This window comes from Opisthocomus hoazin, chromosome 6 (genome assembly GCF_030867145.1).
Source record: "Opisthocomus hoazin isolate bOpiHoa1 chromosome 6, bOpiHoa1.hap1, whole genome shotgun sequence".
NCBI lineage: Eukaryota > Metazoa > Chordata > Aves > Opisthocomiformes > Opisthocomidae > Opisthocomus > Opisthocomus hoazin.
Window position 1 is genome coordinate 63,299,473 of NC_134419.1, and position 22,846 is coordinate 63,322,318.

General features: G+C 37.2%; 1 protein-coding gene across 2 annotated transcripts in view; it reads right to left on the reverse strand.

Moving 5' to 3' along the window:
• The window catches only part of KNDC1 (kinase non-catalytic C-lobe domain containing 1), a 73,125-nt gene that overhangs the window by 49,140 nt on the left and 1,139 nt on the right, over positions 1–22,846 (reverse strand). The window contains exons 2-3 of one of the 2 annotated variants that reach the window (XM_075423513.1): positions 18,973–19,171; positions 15,726–15,784 (exon numbers count right to left, since the gene is read on the reverse strand). The exons of the other annotated variant lie outside the window; for it this stretch is intronic. Coding sequence (XP_075279628.1) covers positions 15,726–15,784; positions 18,973–19,171 — 258 coding nt within the window. The remainder of the gene's footprint in view (positions 1–15,725; positions 15,785–18,972; positions 19,172–22,846) is intronic. 2 annotated transcript variants of the gene reach the window in all.

The window sequence follows — 22,846 nt, forward strand, 5'->3', positions numbered from 1 at the left end:
CCACACCCCCCTCATCGCCCAAACTAAGAAATCATAAACTAGTGCTGACTGCTGGATCTAAAGCCTTAATTTACCCTTGGGACACATCAAGATTAGCACAAAGGTCAGAAAAACAAACCATATGTAATTGGATCTAAAAAGAAAAGATAAAAAAATTTTTTGCAAAGCAGTAATTTCAGCCTCAGGTTCTTCATTATTTCACAACATCACTATTAAGCAGAAGAGGTAACAGACAACTTTCGTTTTTCTTTCGAGAATCTCAGAGGAATTCAGACAGGAATTGTTACAATTTTTATTTTGATTCAGCAGAAGAATGAATGCTGTCCATCTAATCCGAGAGTAAGAGTTACTCCCTCTCCCCGTTCACCACATTAAGCTACACTAACTCACTTCATGGCAGCAGCCCTACTGAACTACACTGCTGATGGACTGGCATGATTTTTTTTTCATAAGACAAAACAGATTATATTAGCAAAAGGATACAAAACTGTGAAGCCTGAGCAAATAACCCACTAACAAGGTGACAGGAAGACAGTTCGTTCTTCATACTTCCTGAAGTTACCACTACCTTCACCCAAACTTATTTCAGCTGCAGAAAATGAACTCCACTCTTGACTAACAGCACTACTCACAAAGGAAGTACAACTCCTATGAATAAATGTTTAGGGCATGACAGTCTTGCAGTCCACACAAGTTCACCTGCTATAAAACTAACTAGGTATAAATTAACACTTTTCTAAGCCTGCCCAAGACGGAAGGCCAGTAACTGCCTGAAAAAAAAATAAAAACTAGTCAGATTTATACTTTAGTATATTCCAATCTGTGGAAGAAATTTAATCAAAATTCCTTCCCCAACATCCAAGAAATTATGAAGATAGTTTTAGGCTTTTTTCCCCGCAGACTGTTTCAAAAGCTTTTGAACAGCGAAGAATAAGCGTAGAGCATAGAACTTATTCCTTTACTTTGATATTAAATACTGTTTCAGTGACCTATGTCATTTCGCATTTCTCAGTGGACAGCATAACAGAAAACTGAAAACAAAGTTAAAAAAGACCAAGGATACAAAGATAAACTCTTAAAATACAATACAGCTCTATTTAACCAACTTTTTGTATAAATGTAATATTGTACTGTAGTAATTTAATATACTAGATGTTATTAAGTTATTCCATCTATTTGATATGATCTGCAACAACGTGACATCACCTCTGTTCCACAAAATAACTATTAAAAAAATTAATCACTCCTTTAAGAACTGGATGAAAAAAAATCATAATGTACAAGTTATAGATATGCACTATGCAGACCAAGCAATGTCAGAACACCAGATGAAGTAATGCTGCAGTGTGGGGACACCTTTGAATTCAGAAGGTACTTCTGAACAGAATAACCAGTTTCAGCCTCCTTCTACCACTCCTAACACCAGGAATGCGTAGAATTGCTTTATCAGCAAAATTTGCTTTTAGACTAACATATACTATGTATCTGACACCAAGCTTCACTCATGATATTTTAAAGATAATATATTACTTATGTGCTTTTACATCATGTGTCAAAAGTAAGCAACACATTACATTTGTACTTCATCAGGAAACCTTGCACTTCTGTTTATTCAGTATAGTGTTCTATTTATAGAAATGCTAAGGTTAACAAAGACAGCAGCAACAAAAAGGTAATCTACTACTACTTCATCTTTTCTTTGGGGGGAGGGGGGAGGAAGGGGGTAGAAGAGAAAAAGCAAGTAAGACTCAGCTTCCAGAAACAGATAATGTTGTAGCACTTGGCATGGGCCTAACAGCCCATATCAAGAGACACACTATAGCCATGAAGTAAGAATTAAAAACAGTTTACCTCAAATTGTCAACTTACTTGACAAATTTCTTTTTTCCCTGTTTGGCATTTAGCAAACAGAATACTTCTTCAAACCTCAGTAAACTAGAATATGGATGGAAGAGATTCTTGTTCCTGCTGCCGCCTCCTCTTTTTGTTTAGTTCAAGAGTGTTATTTCACATGTGTCTACAGGCATCACTTTCAAGGCAATTTTATCTTTTGGACATTACCTGTACATTTAAGCCTCTCCAGAAGATGTGTGTGACTCCTCAGCATCTGATTTCACTTACAGAAAGCAGTGTCTATTCCAAATACACCATGCATAAGAATAAACAAGAGTTTATCCAGTCTTCTCAGTAAGAAACTTATAAAAAATAAAGTATTTCTTATAATACAGAAAAATAAGAAAGCGTATTTGAATATAATCTCCTTATATACAACTCAAATACCAACTCCAAAAGCAGGACGGAAAGACAAGGAACTTATCTTTGAGGGAACAAAAAAATTGCCTTTCACAAATTTTCTTCATCCACATCCAGACAGATGTGGACATTATAGGACTTAGGAACAGAAAGAGCAGAGCAACGTATTACCTCATCCTACTTTTTCCAGTTAATAATTTCTATTCACAGTGGGGTATAACTCACATCCCCTAGTCTGCCTTTAAAAGCACAAGTTTCTGAAATGCAAGCAGACACTATTTCACTCCCTCCATCTTACTGTCCTGTTTTAAAGAAGTTCACCGCATCTTTTCTTGTACAAGAGAAAGGCCATTCTCATATTGAAGAAAGAAAGAATTCCTCTCCCCCCCACTCTGAAAACTGTTCTGTTGAGCTACTTCCTTTCCTTTGACCTCCAGGAAAGTTAGTTTTGAAGATGGCCATTTCAGTCATCATAGCTTGCAGTCAATTTCTGTGTCAAAACATTCTTTGGGAACTTCAACAGCTTTTCCAACTTGAAACTTTTTTTAACGTAAACTCCCTTTTTATCTTTCCCCTCTCCCAGCTCCCCAAACACCACCACCATCACCTTCAACAGCAAAAGAGGAAAAAAATCCAGCCATTTAATCAATTTCCTGAGATGGCAGTAAACATGGTTAACTAGTCAGGTATTCCAGCATAACCTGGTCTCCTGTCTGAATTGGAGCAATGAGAAAAGCACTTTGTGATCATCCACTAGGTGGGGCGTTCTCCAAGCTTTTGCATCAAATCTGCTTCCTCCACCTAGCACACTGTTTAGGCTTAGGAAGAAAATTTCACTTTCTGAGAAAGGAGAGCAAGATGCTAAATGCAATAAATAAAGCAAATTCGTAAGTCTAAAACATCTAATGGAAGAAGGGACTATTTTCAATGCAAACAATCTCACAATTAAGATTTTTTTAGTATGTTAAAAGGAAAGTAACCAACGAACAGGAAAGGGCAAACAATTTGTCTGTTTGTTCCCCTCCCCCCCCTTTTCTGGAAAAACCCCACCTGTTTTAAATCTAGCTAAGGAGAATAGTTTTGAATTATAGGAACTTTTGCATTACAGGTTAATAATATTAATAGCTGCTAAATAACAAGCATTAAAAGAAAAACCCAAAACTAAAAAAAAACGAAACCACAATTCCTAGAAAGACTTTTAAGTTAAACACAAAATGTAACTTGTTACAAAAAATAAACACGCAGTGCTGGCAAGACTGCACTATACTATCAGCTTTAAAAAGGATGGGGGAACAGAAGGAAGTTGCGTTATGAAACAGGATCTCCAAATTTGGTCTTAAGAGCCCACATCTACTCTCAGCCCAAATTTAGCAAATGTAACAAGAACCACAGGTAAAGTGATAATTGTACACATCATTGGGAATGCCATCATGGAAATAAGGTGCTCTTTAAAAATAAAAATGGCAACACAAAGAGGAGATGTCTGAGATAAGTAACAAGTATGATTTGTGGTCCTGAAAGTCTTCCTTTCAGCAATAGGCTAAGGGACGTCTTTCAGAGAAAAATTTGATGGTCATAACCATACAAGTAGCTTCAAATCAAGATAACTTCAATATTAGAGTGGTTTTCAAGACACAAAGGCACAACAAGACTCAAAAGTGGAAAAAACAAACAGATAAAAATTCAAAATGTGAAGATGCTACGTATTTTTAAAACATTCAGGCCAAGTACTGGAAGCACTTACCAAGACAGAGGCCAGCTTCCGCCATCATGTTAAAATTTTGTATCACAAGTGAAATATATTCAAAAAGTCTTCTGTCAGTTCCAATCAAAAGTTACTTGGCTTGCTGTATGCCATTTTATGACCATTTAACACTATAGGATATGAAATCAGAGAACAGTAATGATCCACTCTAGTTATAAAATGTGCAAATCAAAGGATCAGGAGAGGAAGTAAAAGCTCTAAGCCTACACACAGAGTGTGACAGAGACTCTGTTGTATTACTGCTTGGCAGGGCTAAAGAATTAAGCTTCTACAGGAACTCGTACTTGCAGACAAACACTACAGAAAAAAGCTCACAAAAGAGCTTTTGAATAGTGACTGCATAAGCATTTAGCATATTGCAATTACAAATAATGACCATTTACATTTTGTATTGAGATTTCACTGAGTTCAGAAATATGTGTCTTCAGCAGGACTGAAAAAGACAGACTATAGCAGAAATAATACTTCCTGCAAAATATTTCTTGACTAAATGACAAGCTATGGGAATAGTGTAAGACAATTATTGATTTTGACATCTCTATCTGACCCTTATTTTACTTTGCAGTTTTTTCTTTTTTTGAGATTGCTGCACATATATAGATGTTTCCACGCTCCCACAATTCAAAGCATTTAAAGGGTTTGTAAATGAAAGCTTCAGTGTTGTTATAAGACTCAATTTTATAAACATTTTCAAGCTAATGCTTGAGAAAATTACTATTGGGAGAAAACATTTACTATTTACCAATGTCTTTTTTCAATGTACTCGCTCTAAAATGCGCTATTTTCATGCAAAAAGAAAGTCAGACAGTAACCTTCTTCAACAAAATCAAAGGGAAACAGGCCTATTATTTTTAATACTTTCCTTCATTACAAAGGGACTAAATGCCTTTCTGCATAACTGTAATTACTGGAAGGTGCTTTATTAAATATTAGCTTTTTATTCATTTGGCACTTCGGATGTGTAGATAATTAGTCTGCAGAATATGCTAAAAGTGCTAAACCACTGTAGACTATTCACAAAACATATACTCTAGCTTGAATTGGTAGCAAATGCTGGAAAAACATTTTCAACCAAAGCTATACTTGCAGTTTGTCCCTTCTAACTACAGTTGCTACTTAGCTTTGTCTGAAAATATTCTTCCCCAAAAGATTTCTAGAAAAATGGGCATAAAAATGCAGCCACAGGTCAGATTTTCTCAAACAATCTGCTCACAGCTGAAGTCTGCAGGTATTTCAACTCTCCGATTGCCTTTTAATTTACCTACCAACTAAGTGAAAGCTTTCAAGTGTTAATATGTTCTCAGGCAAGGCTTGACAGACACAATGATCTAAAAAAAAAAATACTACAACAACATAAGGAGAAATGAGTAAGTAAAATCTAAATGCACTTGGAAAGAGCATGTATCACACACCCTATGACTGAATGTTGTCTAGCCCCTACATTTTACCATATTTTCCTTTCTTGTGACCTCTATTTGTATCATTCAGTTTGAATTTAGGAACTCTACCTCGTACATCATGCTAATCTCACTGATTTCTAGTTGTGGGCTTCTTGTCTGTAATGGTTCACGACAACTGTTTTACCTCCATTAATTTGTCTAAACTTTATCCATGCATAACCTTTTTGCATCTATGTACGTTTTGCAGCAATAATTTCCACAGCTTATTGCATAACAAAGAAGTATTTCCTCTTAAGTCCACCTGTGTTCATCTCATTGTTGCCACCTACTTCTTCATTTTTGAGGGCTGGCAAATACTCACTCCATGCCTGCCGCCACAACATACTTCACAGATTTCTAGCATAACTTCTCCCTCAGGACATTCTCTTCCAGGCTAAAGAATATTCCTCTAAGTAATTGCTTCTTTTATGAATGCTGCTTCACCATCTGGTCCTGGAAATTTATTTTACTGCTAATTTCGTCAACCTGGTCACTAGTCTATTCTGACACTCTTATTTGAGCCAAATTTTTTATAATTCCCCATAAAGAAGAGTTACAATGTAAGAACCTCCTGAAGGTCCTACAAGATGAAAATGAGTTAAAAACATTAAACAGCTTTTCTGCTATGGCTTTCTTTCAAAAACTTTTGTATCTCGTCCATTTGCAATCATTGCAGATGATGGGCAGCTTTTCTGTGTTTTGATAGACTTGGACAAAAATTTGCTAGCTTTTCAGACTTTTGTAAGCTTTTTGAATGCTTTTTGACTTAACCACCTCCTTAGGCTACTGTACACAAACCTCTTTTCAGGTTTTTCTTGAAATCATCTTCGGTGTGAGATAAATACTTGTTTAAAAAAAAAAAAAATCATACAATAGGTTTACAGCAGTCTCCATGCTACCTGCAAACACTTTAACAGACATATGTTTTGGCTTTCCATATGGCTATATAGAACACAGGTGACTGCTGTCCATAGACTAAATTGCCAGCATCTATAGCAGTAATTAAAAGCAATATTGGCAATCCAGAGCTACATTCACAGAGGGACGAAAAAAAACCAAAACCACCAAACAAAAGAGTCAGACAGCACAAACTTTTCAACTGGACCTCAATACAGTTTCAAGAAGCTGTTACCTTAACTATTGTAGTGAAGACTAAGATATATATCGAGCCACTGGCAGCCACCTTTGTAAAGATTCATTTCACTAAGTCACACGAAGATGCACATACACAGAAGCGCAACCAAATTTAAACCATGCTATGCACCTGAAATTACTTGTGTTTGCAAGGTGAGGACGCAAATTAAGAACAGGTTTCTTAGACTTCCATCCCATTTTCAGGCTCCCTGAATCACAAAGATCAGCACTCCAATACAGATGAACAGCACCCCAATGGACTCCTCTCCTGCAGGACTGTAGAAGGATAATTATGACAGGTAAGGAAGAACATCGCAGTAAAACTGCAGGAGACCTCAGAGGTTAGATAGCAAAAGTTACATACATTTGTTTTTAAAGCTTCTTGAACAATGCAATTTTTTTTAAAAGTCCCTTTGAAACTGAGTTTCACATGCCACAACTCTCTCTACGATTTATCAGCCATTAACCTCCTCACTTTTGAGTTACCTGCCACAGGTAATTCATTTATCACTTAATTAAACTAACACAATTTATCCCCTGTAGGCATAGAAACAAGGTATCTGGGAAACAGTTACAGGCATGCTAAGCAGACTAGCTCTGTCCTCTCTCAACTGTATAAATATTACATTTTTTTCATTGTATGGCAAACACAATGTTATTTATAGCTATCAAAGCTATTTGTTTAAAAAAGAGTATATACTTTTTATATTAAACCTAAGAGAAGGTGCTTACTGGTAAAGTCCGTCACTCTGAGCCTAGTAACGCACTCACACAATCTTGTACTGGGGGATGCTTATTCCACGTTTTGGAGCTAGAAAACTGAAGTGCAGCACTTCCAGCTAAGAACACTATGGGCCAAAAAACCTCAAATAGCATCCCAGTTCCTTCACCATGCCATGAATCAATGACATCAGGACTCTGATAAGTAAAATATTTGTTGCTGTATGGTAACCAGTTCACTCTTCCTTGAAGTAATAATCTGTGTAGACTTTTTCTATTTTTTTCTACAAGTAACATATATAGGAATCTTTGATGAACTGCAAATGTAAAAAGCTGGCCTAACACTTCTGAACTTACCCACTGCACATTCAAATCACTGATTTTCACAGAACAGCTAAAGGTAAATGAAACAGCAAATGAATAGGTAACTCTCACGGTATATATCAAGAATGTAAACAGAGGAGGGTACACAGGAAGGATCTGGGGTTTTTTGAGGGGGGCAATCTTAGAGGCTGGTTTTGGTTTCGTTTTTTTTTGTTTGATTCTTTCATAGGGGAATGATTTCTGCAGAAGTAAACCTTGCTCCATCTTCTCTATTCAGGCATAGAACTCGTTGTATAATGTGATAGACTTGAAGTGTATAGCCCATAAACAAACAAATTTTCAGGTTAAGTGTAACATACATATTTCATTCATGTGCTTCTTCAAAAACTGAGTACATCAGCACTGAGTAAAAAGACAACACCTGCTGCCATTGCAATTCAGAGAAAAGAGGAGAGGTTTGCTTGTTTTTGTTGTTTTGTGGTTTGTTTTTTTTTTAAACTTGGTGAAAGGGCTTAAAGTTCAAGATTCCTGGAGTATGTATACACTAACATGTTTAAAGAAAAACTGCTCCAGTGGTCATCCAAGAAATCCTAAGTCACTTGCAATGCATTTCTCAGGAGACAAGATCCTTAGCTTCAAAAGCATGTTCTCAGTTGCTTTTTGAAGCTTTTTTGAAATGCTGTAACTAAGAATGATGTGCAAGTGAATCCATTTTGTCATAATCCTGAAGGCTCTGTTGACTAAGTAACCTGGTAAGACAATTGTACGTTAGACCATCTGATTCACAGTGAAAACTAAACCACTCTCAAAATTTTATCTGGAGGTTAGGAAGTCATCCATTCTGCCATCTACTTCTAAGTCAATCAGTTCCTGAACCTCTCAGAAACAAGGTGGTACTTATGCATGTTCTCATACACCGGTGAAATGGCTCTATTTTCAGTTCACGCAAATCGTAAAAAAAAAACCAAAAAGAGTTGTTTGTCATTGTTACAGGGAGCATAAAGTCTTCAGATCCAGTCTAGCAATGATCATTGATCTTTTAGTGACCTGAATATCTATGTAAGACAGAATTAATGAAAGAGAAATCTTTTGATATCAAGTAATGACACAGAATGATTTTGCTGGAGGTCTTCATGTTGCCTTTAAGGATTCAGGCTTGCATTTCAAAAGCATTTTCAAACATTCTAAAGAATAAACGATGGAAATAAGCACAGAGTGCAATAGAGAATTAAGTTCTGCCAGTAAGACCAGTGTGATGATGGGTCCACCAAAGAAATGAGTTTGAATGGGTAGCACCAGAAACTGACAGATAATTCTACCAGGACTAATGCAGACAACTTCATCCATAGCTGAGAAAATATCAGTACTAATCAGCAGAGTTTATGTGGAAGAGGCTGGAGACAAACAACTGATCCAAAACATTTGCGCATCTTTAACATTAGGAAGCCTAGAGTTTTACGACACTGCACAAGCATAACAGGAGAAAACAGTCTGTCCTCTTCCATAGATTTTTGCTCATGGTGGGAACTACCTGCAAATTTATCCAACACAGCTCCTCAGGCTTCTAAAAGAATAAACTTCAACTACCACAAGAACCAACTGTTTTAAGACAGAACACCAAGTTCTCTTTTCATTCCCAGTCTTGCCCTCACAAAACCAAAAATTCTGAAATAAGCCGATTTGAAAAATGCTTTTGTGTATCAGAGAATAATCTTCCTCAATCTTAAGGAAAACATATTTTAGCTTTAATAACGCCTTCTTATAGGAACCTAACAGCCAAGCAAGGAAAAAACCTAAAATACTACTTATTTTCATTGAGCAGGTTACCTGTACAGTCACTCATTTCCCTTCTGAAGATATTTTTCTGCTTAAGAGACAGGCTATTCCTGATAGCTTTTCACAGACTTCTATTTTTGTGTTTCAGATTTAGAGGCAAAACTGTAAAAATATCGGCAATACATTGAAAAGGCAGCTAGAAAAGACCAGTATGACAACTCTGCAAGCCCAACTTCAGAGTGAGGCAACAAGCTGTAGGTTTTTCAGGTAATCAAATTATAAAGTTTAAGACATCCTATATACTAAAGAAAAAAAAAAAAAAAAAAGACTGCTGTAAAGAAAATCCCACTGGCCTCATATTCTTCCTTAGAATAGCTCTTTGTGTAAAGCAACTAAAGGGTGATATTTGCTCAGTATTAAGTTCCTGAATGGAACCTCGATTGGGCCGATGATGTAAAAGCAAGAGCAGGAGGATTCCATTTCCTCTTCTGTAGCACAGTAGAAGCATAGGTAACCAAATAGAAGTAATTCATTTTTGTCACTGAAGGAAAAGACAGCTTTAAATAATACTCAGAAGGCAGAATGGTTTAGACTAAAGGAGGAGATAAGTTACCATTTGCTGACAACAAGCCTTGCTGCTGTTCGATAAAATTCATCTCAAGAGGAGGCTACATGAAATTAAGGGAAACAGAACTCAAAAAAGGCACTAGGTGTTTCAAAAGACTTATTTCCTCCATCAAATAAGAACAAAGCCAAAAACCCCTCTAGGAGAACATGTAAAAATTTTTTTTTTTCCTCCTGCACTGAGAATTAAAGAAAGAATAGAACAGTAGAGATAATCTCACAGCATTCAAAGCTACTGCTTTAAAAGACCAGGGAAGTAGCAAAGGCAAGACCTCCTTTATACCATCTGCTGTTTTGATTCTGGAGAAAGATGAAGGCTTTCATATTTAGAGAAGGACCAACAGCTGGGACCTGAGCACTAGCTCAGTAATGATCAGCTATTGAGAAATATTGCAGCACCAAACTGTCAGCTCAGTTTTCATCAGTAGGTCCAACATATATACACCTTGAACCTTTCTCTCTTTGTCTATTCCCCAGAAGAGTGGGTTTCATTCGGCTTTTCAACCAATGCATTTATATGTATACAAAATATTTGTATGTATGTAATCTATATCAATCCAACTGCCTTGTCACGTTTCATAGGAATATGACATATGAATCTTAACTAGTTTTTAAAAAAATGTAATACATGCTAGCTTGTCTCTTCTATTTGCACTAGTTCTACCACTTTGTGTAGATTTACTTAGTTTTAAGGTTGTTGAAACACTTGCACTTTTTTAATATATAAATCAACTATGGCCCACTGAGAACTGCAAGTTGACAGCTGTCACATTCTACCAAAGACACAGCAGCGTTCAGCCCTTTCTGGTTTTGACTCTCTCACAGGTGAGAGAACAGCATACCCCAACTCTTGTCATGATAGCAAAAAGCAAAAAAAAGTTCTAGATGAGAAAATAGAGAGAATTCTCAACTTTACTTTCTTCCCATTCTCTATCCCATATTTCCCCTTCTCTTCAAGGTAGTATTCAACACTACATCACTTTTTTAGTTCTCTTATTTCTGAGGTTTCTGAACTACTGCATTTTATCACCTCTACATAATAGAGGAAGTCACTAAACAGAAGCATTATCCAGTCTGCTTCAGATTAAAGAAAAAAGACAGCACAGAAAAGTCACTGCTTTCTGTTACAGACATTCACTAGAAATGTAATCTTGAATAGACACATTATTAAAAGATTACAAATGCAAGTTCACACATGGTAGACATCAGTTCTTCATCTCACTGAAAGCTCATATGTTAGAAATGTGGGGTTCTACATCAATGAACCTCTGTGTCAGACTCAATGGCAGTTTTGTGATGCAGACAAATAGCTATTTGAAATTGGTTTGAGACAGCCAATGTTTTTAACCTGAGGCAAACTCGTATTGTAATAGAAATCAGGCTATTAATGAACTCACCAATATTTAACTATTCTTGTTGGGCCTCCCATTGGTCAAATTTCACAAGTCTAGCAGTGTCCTGCTGAGGGCAAGAAAATGAAATAGGAACCATTTTCATTAGGAAAAGGTTAAAGCTCTTCCTATTTAGAGGAGGGAATCAGGACTCAGTATTAGTTTATACTAAAGACTAATTGTTTGATAAGCCCACTATATAGTCATGTAGGCAAACTTTAAAAGAAGCCTCAAATCTGTATTTTTGCATCTCAGTCTCTTAATGTTTTTCTAGAACAGAAAAACTCACATTTTATACTGCTCTCTGCAGTAGCATAGTAGTAAAACATTACAAAATTAAAGGCTAGTCTTTATACTCAAGATATTTCTAATTGACTTCTAGTTCAAGATTCAATGAGAACAAAAAAAGTGGTCAGTACTTGCTATAGCAAATACAGACACACCTTCCAACTTAAGAGAAGCAGCAGCAAGTGAGATATTTCCATCAATGCAGGCAAGCAATAGCTTCTGTCATCAGAAAGCTTTTAATAAGCACAGCCATATCACATACCTACATATGCATTAAGAATAAAAGTGAAAATGATTATAAGTGTACTGCATAGAAATTCACCTTTTCTTTGGAGTTACAGTATGGATTGTAACTCTAAAGTTTCTCTCCTGTTTCCCTCACTCTTTGCAGCACCAATCCTTAATAGTGCAGTTACTAGGGCACAATGGTAATAGAAGTCTGTAAGGAGATAACAAAGTTAGAGGGGGGGAAAAAACTAACATGAACAGATACCCAGGAGATCCTCTATTTTAGTCGAACACTGTCCTAGAGACCAATAGTACCTGCTTGGCTGCCTTTTTCGCCCTTGCACTGTGACAATGCTTACACCAGGAAGAGGAGGACATAACAGAACCACCCTATTAAATGCCGCTCCAACTGCTTAGCAGCACAGTCATCTGAACGTCTCTTGAGACCCTCAGAAGCTGCAATCCTTCTTCCAACCCCACAGGCTGGAATTGTGGCAGCACTAAAGTAGTCACCAGTTGGAAAGCTTAGCCACATTTCACTGTTGGCAGCAAAAGCCCCTTTCACAGGTATTCCTTCTTAACACCTGTGTCTCTAAAAAGTCTATCCTATACCTGACCCTGAAGGTGAGAACTCCCTGAAGGGCTAATTTTCACCTTCCTACTCTCAACAGTAACTGAAGTTGTTGTTATTATTCCCGCTTTACAAATGGAGAACAGGTCAGGAAACAAGGCACAAGCCTAAAACAAATCACATGAAATCAATTACTTCAGTCTTGGATGAAGCTTTAGATCTCTCACTATTTGAAATTCCAACTAGAAACTGAAATTTTTAATAGTGTTGTTTCAGACACCAGGACAGTAATGCTTTTCAATTTGTATCCTGTGTCTATTACCCTCGTGTGCTTGTGAGTGCCAGCTAAGTTTAGTAACTAATTAGACTGGAGTCACAATTCCATTAGAGGTCTGGATCAGTAATTCATCAAGCAGGAAACAAAACATCTCTTGTTGAAATAACTGCAGCTTTATTTGAAGGATTTTTTTTTCCTAAAAAAAAAAAAAGACTTTAAAGAGGAAGAAGTCATCCAGTAGCTATACAAACCTCATTGTGTGCTTCCATTTTAGAAGTCACAAAATAGCTCATGCTCAAATCAAGTGAAACCTCTAGCTGACATAAGTATTTTAAATCAGCTGAGCTTTGACACTGGAGTAACAGCTATCAAAGATCAACCTGAATATAATCAGTAGTTCCAATACTAATTTCTGTTCTTTATACTGAAATTGGACAGCTTTGACATAAACACTACTTTTCATTGTTCTCAACAAAGCAGACTACGTAGCTGCAAAAACACTCCTTCAACAAAGAACTACTGAGTAAGGTCACTATCAAGGAGCAAGCAGTAACACAAAGGATCTCATGCCCCATAAAAAGGGCAGCTTATTGGTATAGTACAAAGAATCTTATAATACTGAGAAAGCACAAGGGCCCAGGGTTTCTTCAGAGATGTATATAAACCAGTTTTATTCTGCTATTGCATACTAGATTACAATTAGGGGTGAGGGGGCAGACAACAGTATCAATACCTTGGAAGAAGATAAGAACTTTAAGCATTAGCAGCAACAAGGAAACAGCTAGCTTGGAAAGATTACAATATTGTAAAATCCTTGTAACAAGTACTTAAGGATTAACCCACTGTAGTTCTTAGAAACAGCAAAAGTAAGCCAAGGTCAGCGTGGAATCCCTGGCAGAATTTGGTCTGGTACTGAAGTACTTAAAATTCAACCTAAGTCTACAAGCAGTAAGAGGTAAAGCTTTGAAAGTTCCACAAATACTCAGAATCCCATAGCTGTCTGACAAAATGTACTCAAATCCCAGAGTAAAACAATACCCCTCCACCTCAACAAAGGGGAAAGCCTTAGCTTTCCAGTCTTCTGCATTGCCCCAGGACGGTCAATGACAGCTGAAGCAACAGGACACTGTTGTAGCACCGCTAGCTCTGCTTTGCAAGGCTCCCCAGCTTGCTAGATAAAGAAATAGGAGTGATGGACAGAAAACAGTGTACCCAGCCCTTACCCCACTTCACAACAGACAAGGCAGAGCATGTTGACTTCTTTCCACACAAATGTGTACCTTCACATATCTTGTTTGAGCTTTGCAAAAAAAGTAAAAGGGTCAATGTTCAGAGCCACTCCTGACTCACAACTTTCACTAACTGTATAATTGTTATTTGTGCTGTGCTTGGTACTGGGATTCACTAGGGCTTAACAGGCTTGTAAGTACTGCTGAAAGAGAAGAGTTAAATAATAAACTTTTACACAGACGAGTTTTACCCAAGAAGGATACAATGGCCTTGTATATCAGACAGAACTAAAATTTCAGGTCACTTAGTATTCCCACAGATTTCCCAAATCTCCATTTCACCTTGTCGCATCCTCTTGGTCTTCAAACTTCTTTCAGTGTATCTATTTGCTATATGCATAAGAGTTCTGCAACTCTTAGAGGAGGAGAAAGGGTTGAGGGGAAATGCAAGTTTGCCAGAGGAGCAAGTAACTCCACAGATCTTGTGTTTCTGTGCCAAGTCTTGGAGGCTTGTTAAGGGGCAAGGGATAGAGAATATATTTATGTAAAATCTTAAGTCCAGCTTCAGAAGTACAACAAAAAGAAACAGACAAAAAAGTCACCTTTGGGTGACTTTGGGACTTGCTTTCCTCAACCACATCTGAATATAAAGACTGCAACAGTTGCCAAGTTCACATGCAATACTGGTCACCTCCTAATCACCCCCCCGACCTGTACTGGCCCCCTATCCCCAGACAAAAACTCCCCCAAAAACAGCCTGGGGGCAGGGGGGGGAGCACGAGCACAAAAATCACTAGAGCTCTGCTGGCCTATATAATCACAGTAACAAAGCTCAGCAATAGGGAGAAATCTCTAACCTTCAAAGACTGTACTACTTCATATTCTGCAATACTACCCTTCCTGCTTTATGTTTCTCATCTTACTTGTAGTACCACACACTTCCAAGGTTTGCTTATCCTTTTCCTCCCCCAAGGAAATATAGAGAACTATAAACATGCCTATGAAGGCTATAACTATGAAAAGGAAAAGGTATCTGTATTGAACTATAAAGAAAAAGAACATTTTTTTTAATACCTTGAACAGAACACGTTGCTAATTAAAGAATTTGAATTATCTAAGAATACATGACAGAACAGGTATTGTATTAAAAAAATTGTATTAAGCAAGCAAGCACTCTTGCAGCATGCAATGAAATGGCTGACTTGGGAGGCTAATGAATTAGTATAAACAATTTAAATCTAATTTAATTTAACAATGTAGGGCATTTGAGCATTGCAAAGCAACAGACAGTCACTTGTTTCTTCATTAGATCAAAGATAAAATTGCTGATTAGCCTTCCATGAATTATTTTATTGAAGAGGATGGCAAACAAATTTTACATTTAGTCATAAAAGTTCATGGCTAGTCCCTAAACAAGCAAACAGTATCCACTGAAGGATACCAGTGAACATAATATAGACCAGCTGTGGTTTAGGGCAACACATTATTCAGCCAAAATAGATTCTCATGTTTTAACAGTTAGCGGACAAATGTTAATATAAGTTTACTTTTTATATCCACAAAATCTATCTAAACAGCACAATTTACTATTCACAGTCTTTACACATGTTAAAATTACATGTTGCAAATGCTGAGCATTTGGTACTGCCAGAAGTACTAAAACGATTAAACCCCCCTCTATTTTACAGATAAATTTATGAACTTGCCTCAAAAGTATTACCGGTGATATCAAATTCTGGTGGAACAAAGGCACCCTCTGGATCATCTTTGAAAGCAAAAGGAAATATGTCAGATTAGAAATTAGTAGTCTTGCTTGTCTAAAAAACAAACCAATGCGATGATACAAATGTAATGATACACTCATATCTGATATGAAAGAAACTATGTATATAGCAGTATTTTGGTTAACTCACATCTGATGCACAAAGAACTTGTTATCCATGCTTCTAGTACTGTAAGTAAAACAAAGCACTATTTTCAAACTTTCTAAAAGAAGATACCATACTTTTCCTACAAAGAAACAAAACAAAAAACACCTCCAAAGAAATACATTCACCACGCCTAACCACTTCTTGCTTTCAGACTTTTATGTTTGGACTAAGTTATCACCTAAGCTCGTGTGGCTCAGTTGTGGCCTGCAGGTTTGATTTGATTAATGGGACATCTCCACTCACTATACACCATCGGAGACCTGGGGTATAAGGGTTCAAACAGCAAAACCAGCCTGAACAGCTAATTGCTTTTTCATCTGCAGGCCAGCTTAGAACCTTGACCTTTCTGCTTAGTTTGTTTTAATTACAATGAAAGAGTTGAGGAAGCAAATTCCCCATCCTGTGTGCTGCTTAGCAGAGAACTGAGCTACTGCAGCAGCCACTTCCGACTGAAGAGGTGGAAGGAAGAATGGAGTATCCTAAGAGAGATCAATGCTACTGCTGCATCAAAGCATGCATGTATTATCATACTGTACTGATGTCCATATATTGCAGCTCCCTGGCATGGCTGACTATCCAGATGCCTCTAACTGATTTAGAGTTCCTTACAATGTTCCCGATTCTGCTTTCCCACTGAAAAAGCGGGGTATGCAACTAATTCTGTGTAACTAATTCTCCCCATGCCACACTTTTTCCTGATATTTGTGGAGGCAGAAGGGGAGAAGTAATGGCTTTAAACCTAAAGAGGACAGATTTAGACTAGATATAAGACAGAAATTCTTCACCATGAGGGTGATAAAACACTGGAACAGGTTACCCAGAGAAGCTGCGGATGTCCCCTCCCTGGAAGTGTTCAAGGCCAGGTTGGATGGGGCTTTGAGCAACCTGGTCTGGTAGAAGGTGTCCCTGCCCATGGCAGGGGGGTTGGAACTAGATGATCTTTCAGACCCCTTCCAACCCAAACCATTCTACAATTCTATGAGCTAATGGACAGAAGTTCTGTCCCCCCCTTCTCCCCAGTGCCCCCCCCCCCCCCAGACTAATGCTCCTTATTTTAATCTCCCCACTACCTTTTTCCTTTATTGTGATAGACCACTTCAAAGGCTGTACAAGCATGTAATTTTTATCACTGGTAAAGCTCACTGTATTCTTCTAATGTAAGGTTTACAATGCAAATTTGTCTGATGTGAAGAGACAAGAAGATCTCAGAGCCCTTGGCAGAACATCCTATTGAATGTTTGTCACTTCAGCACCACAGAACCCGCAGGAAGCAGAACTTGCTGCTAAAGCAGAGGCGACAGGCTGTTCATTTTCTCTCACTGGCAAGCAAATCCAGAGGTTATAATTTTCTTCTGGAAGAATAAATTCATAGGCAACAACTAGATGGAAGCAAAAAGGACAACCTCTCCAAGTGCCTAACTATATTACAACCAAATAGTAGCAAGATACGAGGGAAAGGGGAAGCGAAATAGTCAAAGACACAGTGGAGTGTGTGTGAAATAGAATATATACATAATTTTTTGCATCCCTAGGAAAAACATAACTTTAAATAAAGAGAATTAATGAAAAGTCTCTTCCTCAGAGACTAACATGACTCCAGGGAACAAGATCTTTGTACATTTGCTTTGCACAGGAATTTGTTATCCCACATTTTAAATACTTGAATACAGCGAATTCCTGGATCAATTGTTTGCCAGCTATTCAATTAAACTAAAGCATTTAAGAAGAAATTGATTTTTTTTCCCAGCTGCAAGCAAAGCTCTTAGTTGAGGGGCATTTTTCATCCACTTGATTTATTCTCCTCAACAAGTCTTTCATATACCCTTATGAATACAAAGCCAGTTTTTTTCTTTTTTGTAATTTCAAGTTATGATAAGCTCCTTAAAATAAAGGAAATTGATTCCACATTACCCTATTAACATGTAACTAAAAGTTGACGCACATATATTTGAGGAATTTCAACACAAAACAAATATCAAAACAATTATGAAGATACACATTACATGCTTATTTGAAATACTATCTTTAAATCTAAAGAAGGCAACAAATATTCACTTGTTGCAAAATTACCTTGCCCTATTTTTTCCAAATGCTGTGATCTATATTTTGACTAAAAGAATAAACACTTATTCTGACATAGATTTAAAAACAAATTAGGTTAAAGAAAGCATGAAACTTGGAATAGCACGTATACAGACTAGAACGGTTCTAGTTACAAGCTAACATAATTTTAAAAAGACTACAGAATAAAAGGGGGGGGTGTTGGTTTATGTTTGTGATATCCATAACAGGCTCAAGACAAAGACTCTTGAGACGGTTCATGGGAAAAGGGAAGAACAATGACATGCTTTTTTTGTCTGCTGGAATCAGCAGTAATTTGTTAAGTTAAGCATCCCCTCATTCATCTGCTATGATACCTGAAGATCTTACATGCTACTACACACTGTTTTTTTAGCACATTAAAATTAATTTGTCAGTCAGTCACCACACTTGCCAAGTCTAAAAATCACAAACTTTTTTTTTTTTTTTACATATCCTTTATTCAGGAGAGAGTACTTTCCTTTCTAACAGTGAATATGCACTAGAATTGCCCCATTCTCTATGGGCACAATCAAGAAGATACATTGAATATCAGATTTCTCTAGAAATAGAACATATTGATGAATTGAGAAGAACTGGAAGATACCAAGAATGTGCTTTACATAGGTAGAGACTTGTGCACACAGATACACAAATTCATAACCTGCAGTGTTTAAAATGGAGATAAAATACATTCCCCTGGATAAGTCTTAAAATAACTAGGAAGAATCTTCTAAGCAAACTCATAAAAGCCTTTGTTCATCAGTCACAAAGCTGAGCACGTAGTTTCATATGGACCTATACTCACCCATTCGTAACAATTTTTTGTTTTCTCTTTATTTTAATTACAAGTCTTAAGACTAGAATATAATGCTTTACTACAGTCTCTCACTATGAGTTTCTATAGTTCTAAAACAAATGGCCTGGAAACACAAATACTTACCACTCAGCTGTTCCATGAAGCATACATTGCCATTGGTGTTAAAAGCCAACGTGTCAGGAGTGATGCAGAGTGTCTGGAAGATCGCGGAATGGGCAATGCTCTTCAGAGAATGACAACACTCCAGGCAAATTGCCCAAATATCTTGCTCCGTAAGACAGCTATCCCTCAGTGACAAAATATCAGCAAGGGACACATTCTCCTGCCAAGATACGAATTTATAAATTACCCTGGATTTCCTGACATTACTTTGTGTATCATAGATTACATTTGACACTACTGGCTACGAGTAATGTCTCCAGTAAGTTCTCAGACTTTCTAGGACACTGATTAACACACCAAGAGACAAGAGAGTCTCTTAAGAAGCAGAGTTAACCTCAACAAAGGTATCACAGCAGGTTAGCATCAAACAAAGAGTTACTACGGGAGCTATGTAAGTTACATAAACACTGCACCAAAGTTAGGGAAACAGACCATTTGGAGGTAAAAGCAGAGAGACTAGGCTAAAACATTTTGTTTAACCTATGTCTCCCTTAAGCTCTCCCAGGTGCCTTTGGATAAACTACTTAAAAATTCTCTTCACAGCAGTTTTCCCTACCATCTGGGAAGAAGCACCCTCTAAATCAGTCTGTCTTATGAACGGTCCTGTTGTGAAGTTTAGCAGTGCAGACCACTTAATAAACATTCAAAAGCCAAACAAGCCATAGGAAAACTACTCTTTGACTTAAAACCAAACACTGGTTGTCCTAGGCCTCCCCATTACACTCAGAGCTCTTAGCGATCAAGCTCTTAGCACTTTGTTTCTAAGTTACTGTCCTAAACTGTAAGCCAACTTCCTTTGACCCAGTCATCACGGTAAGGCTATGAAGAGTCCAGTTCCAAAAAAAAGTGGCTCTAAAGTGGCTTTTCCGGTCAACATGTTCAGAAACAGTGCTTTGTTCAAAGCAGCTAGCCTTTTTATGTCATTTTTTTATAATACAAAACTAACACATTACCTATAGCTACAGAAGTAAAACGTTTTCATGAACTTAAAGGCATAACAAAACCCAAACAAAACATCAATTCCATCTGTAAGGAAAAATAAGCTAACAGAAAAAGCGAAGTATCTACAGAAGCTGCTTTGCATCAAAGCTATACCACTATTAATTACACATTATATTTTCTCCTTTATATGTAGTAATTAAGACTAAAGACTATACTTCTGAATGCTATTAAATATATCTCGAATTAAAGATGTAGCTGCATATTATGTGGAATATAGAAAAAAGAAACCATCACACTGTCAGCAAAGCAGAATGTGAGGTATCTTAAAGCTCAGAAAACTATTGTGGTTTTAACTTTTAATCCCTTGAAAAATAGTTATAACTTTCCTTATGTACCTCAGTACTGGAGAACATGAATGATATTTGGTTTATCATTTCCACATGGGTTAACAGTTTGTTAACATGTTTTTCAGAGAATTAAGTATTGCACTCCTAATATCCTTCAAACAAAGGCAAATCTTTAGTCTAAAAATTTATTTTGCTTTTTGATCTGAAGTATAATAATAAATGTGAGAAAAACCAGGTAGGAAATAAAGTGCACTCCCTATTATTTGGAAAACTTTACTTCTATTTTCAATATTCTAGTTTTCATCAGTCAAGAGATGGATTGATTTACTAATGGCAGCATTACCACAGTGCCTTCTAGCACTAACCACAGACCCCAAGTCCTACAACACAACGAGCAGCAAAAGCCCTTACAGTTCAGGTACATGAGATAAAAGATCTAATTTTCTCTGTGCTGTGCTCAGCACCACATGCATAACACTGCCATTGGATTTTGAGGGTGGATGAGGAAGTTTTGCACATCTTTATGGGGAACTTCTTCCAAGGGCAAAGGGCAGCACAGAGGGTCCTGTATCTGAAAACACAAACATATGATGAGGAGCTGGACCACAAACCATTAGGCTTTGAAGTTGACCAAGCTGATAGGTAGGATGAGGATAGACTTGGAAAAGAAAGGCTAACTGCTTATTCTATGGCCAACCAAAAAAAAAAAGAAAAGAAAAAGAAATGACCAAAGCAATGAACAAATAATTATCCAGTAATTATTTCTATTCTTAACTCTCCTAGGATCATCCAGTTAAGTGACATGATGGCACTTGGCAAAACCCAAAACTGCAAAAAAAATTATGTTTCACTCATCAAGATGCAAAATTATGAGAGCTTCATCTACGCATATGGACAAGAAAGGGTCAGTTTAGAAATTATGGGAAATAAATAAAAACTGCAGCCTTTAAGACAGCCTCAGTATCAAACTCCAGTCACAATCAGGACTAGATAGAATTTCTTTTGAGTCAAGCTTCGAGATTGAGCTCTACAGCAGATATTAATCATCAGTAGCAATATCTACAGTTTAAACCTACAAAACCATATTTGTGTTGTGATTAATTGGGGAGTAAACAAAAGATGATGATGATCTTATGTCAGACAAACTTATATTCCTTCCACCGGAAGGAAAAGTTAACTAATAAACAAGAAAAAAAAAAACACAAAGGAAAAAAAGGCCTATGAATGTTCAGTGGCTCCCATCAGCAATAGATGGCTACGTGAAGATAAAAAACAAAGCAAAACACCACCACCACACAGCAAGCCTTCCTCCTCTTTCTACTGCTCCAGGACATGAAGTGATTTACTTCAGAGAAACCACGTATTCCTCAAATGACCACGCTACCTTGACTTTAGTTATTAAAGCTGCTACTGTGGCAAAGCAAGGCCTTTGTAGAGAACAAAGCATTGAAAACACTGAAACATGCATTTGATTAGTTTGCATCCCCAAAGCAATACAGAAATGAAGTTTTCACTGTGGGATTAAAAAAATAAATCGTTTTAAGACTGTAACACAGGAGCTTCTGGCGAGCCATAACTTCAGTCCTTTGGACCACTGAAAGTTGGTTCACTCGAATTACAGGAAAATGTGAGCGTGTTATACAACAGAAATGCTGATGCCTTTTCTCTCTTGTCTCATTGTCAGTAAAATACACTGGTAAAAGCAATTACTATTTAATAACTACGAGAAGTGACCTGGTCAGACAACCATGCTTAAATTATTCACTTCAGTTCTCACTTTTCCCTTATATTTTCTTCAGAAAGTATAAAACTGTTCAGTAGCATATGTAATTAAGCAGAGGAAGGGAAAGCAGGAAGAGAAAACAATTAACTTGCCTCACATGACTTCGTAAAAAAATTTGAAATTAAATATTAAGGAGTGTGAGACGAAGAAAGTCCTAGTAAAAGAAAGCGTTTGAAATATACTCTCGCCCTCAGTATTTCCTGCTCTTCAGCTCGGGCAGCTGCTTGCTTCACTTACCGGCTTTTGTAAACCATGTACCATGAGACACCAACCTCATTCCTTATACTACGCACAGTGATGAGAAGCACAGGCTCCACTAAATGACTAAGCAGCTGAGAGTTAGGTACATCAGCATTCACAGCTCTCTAGCACTTAAGTCTTTTTGCCATGATCATTCACACAAATTTCAAAACAATCTATTCCAGAATCATGGAAAGTGTGGCAAACACCATTCATTAAATTCATTGCATTTGAAGAAAAGCACTGGGTTGCCTGGGTAAGCTCACCAGGTACACTTCAAAGCAGCCCTTTTTTTTTTTTTTTTTAACTTCTCTAATCACCAGGTGACAGGTGATGCTCATTCTCTCAGCAAGAATATTGAAAATATTCAGGTGCCTGGAATAACTAAACAGAAGGGACTGGTAGACATCCACAACTAAAGTACATACTGAGCAGGTGAGAAAAATGGGCTCGGGTCCTCCTCACATGGAAGGGTTGACCCTCAGCCTTCTCCCATCCTGAAGAAACACTCTAAATATTTAAG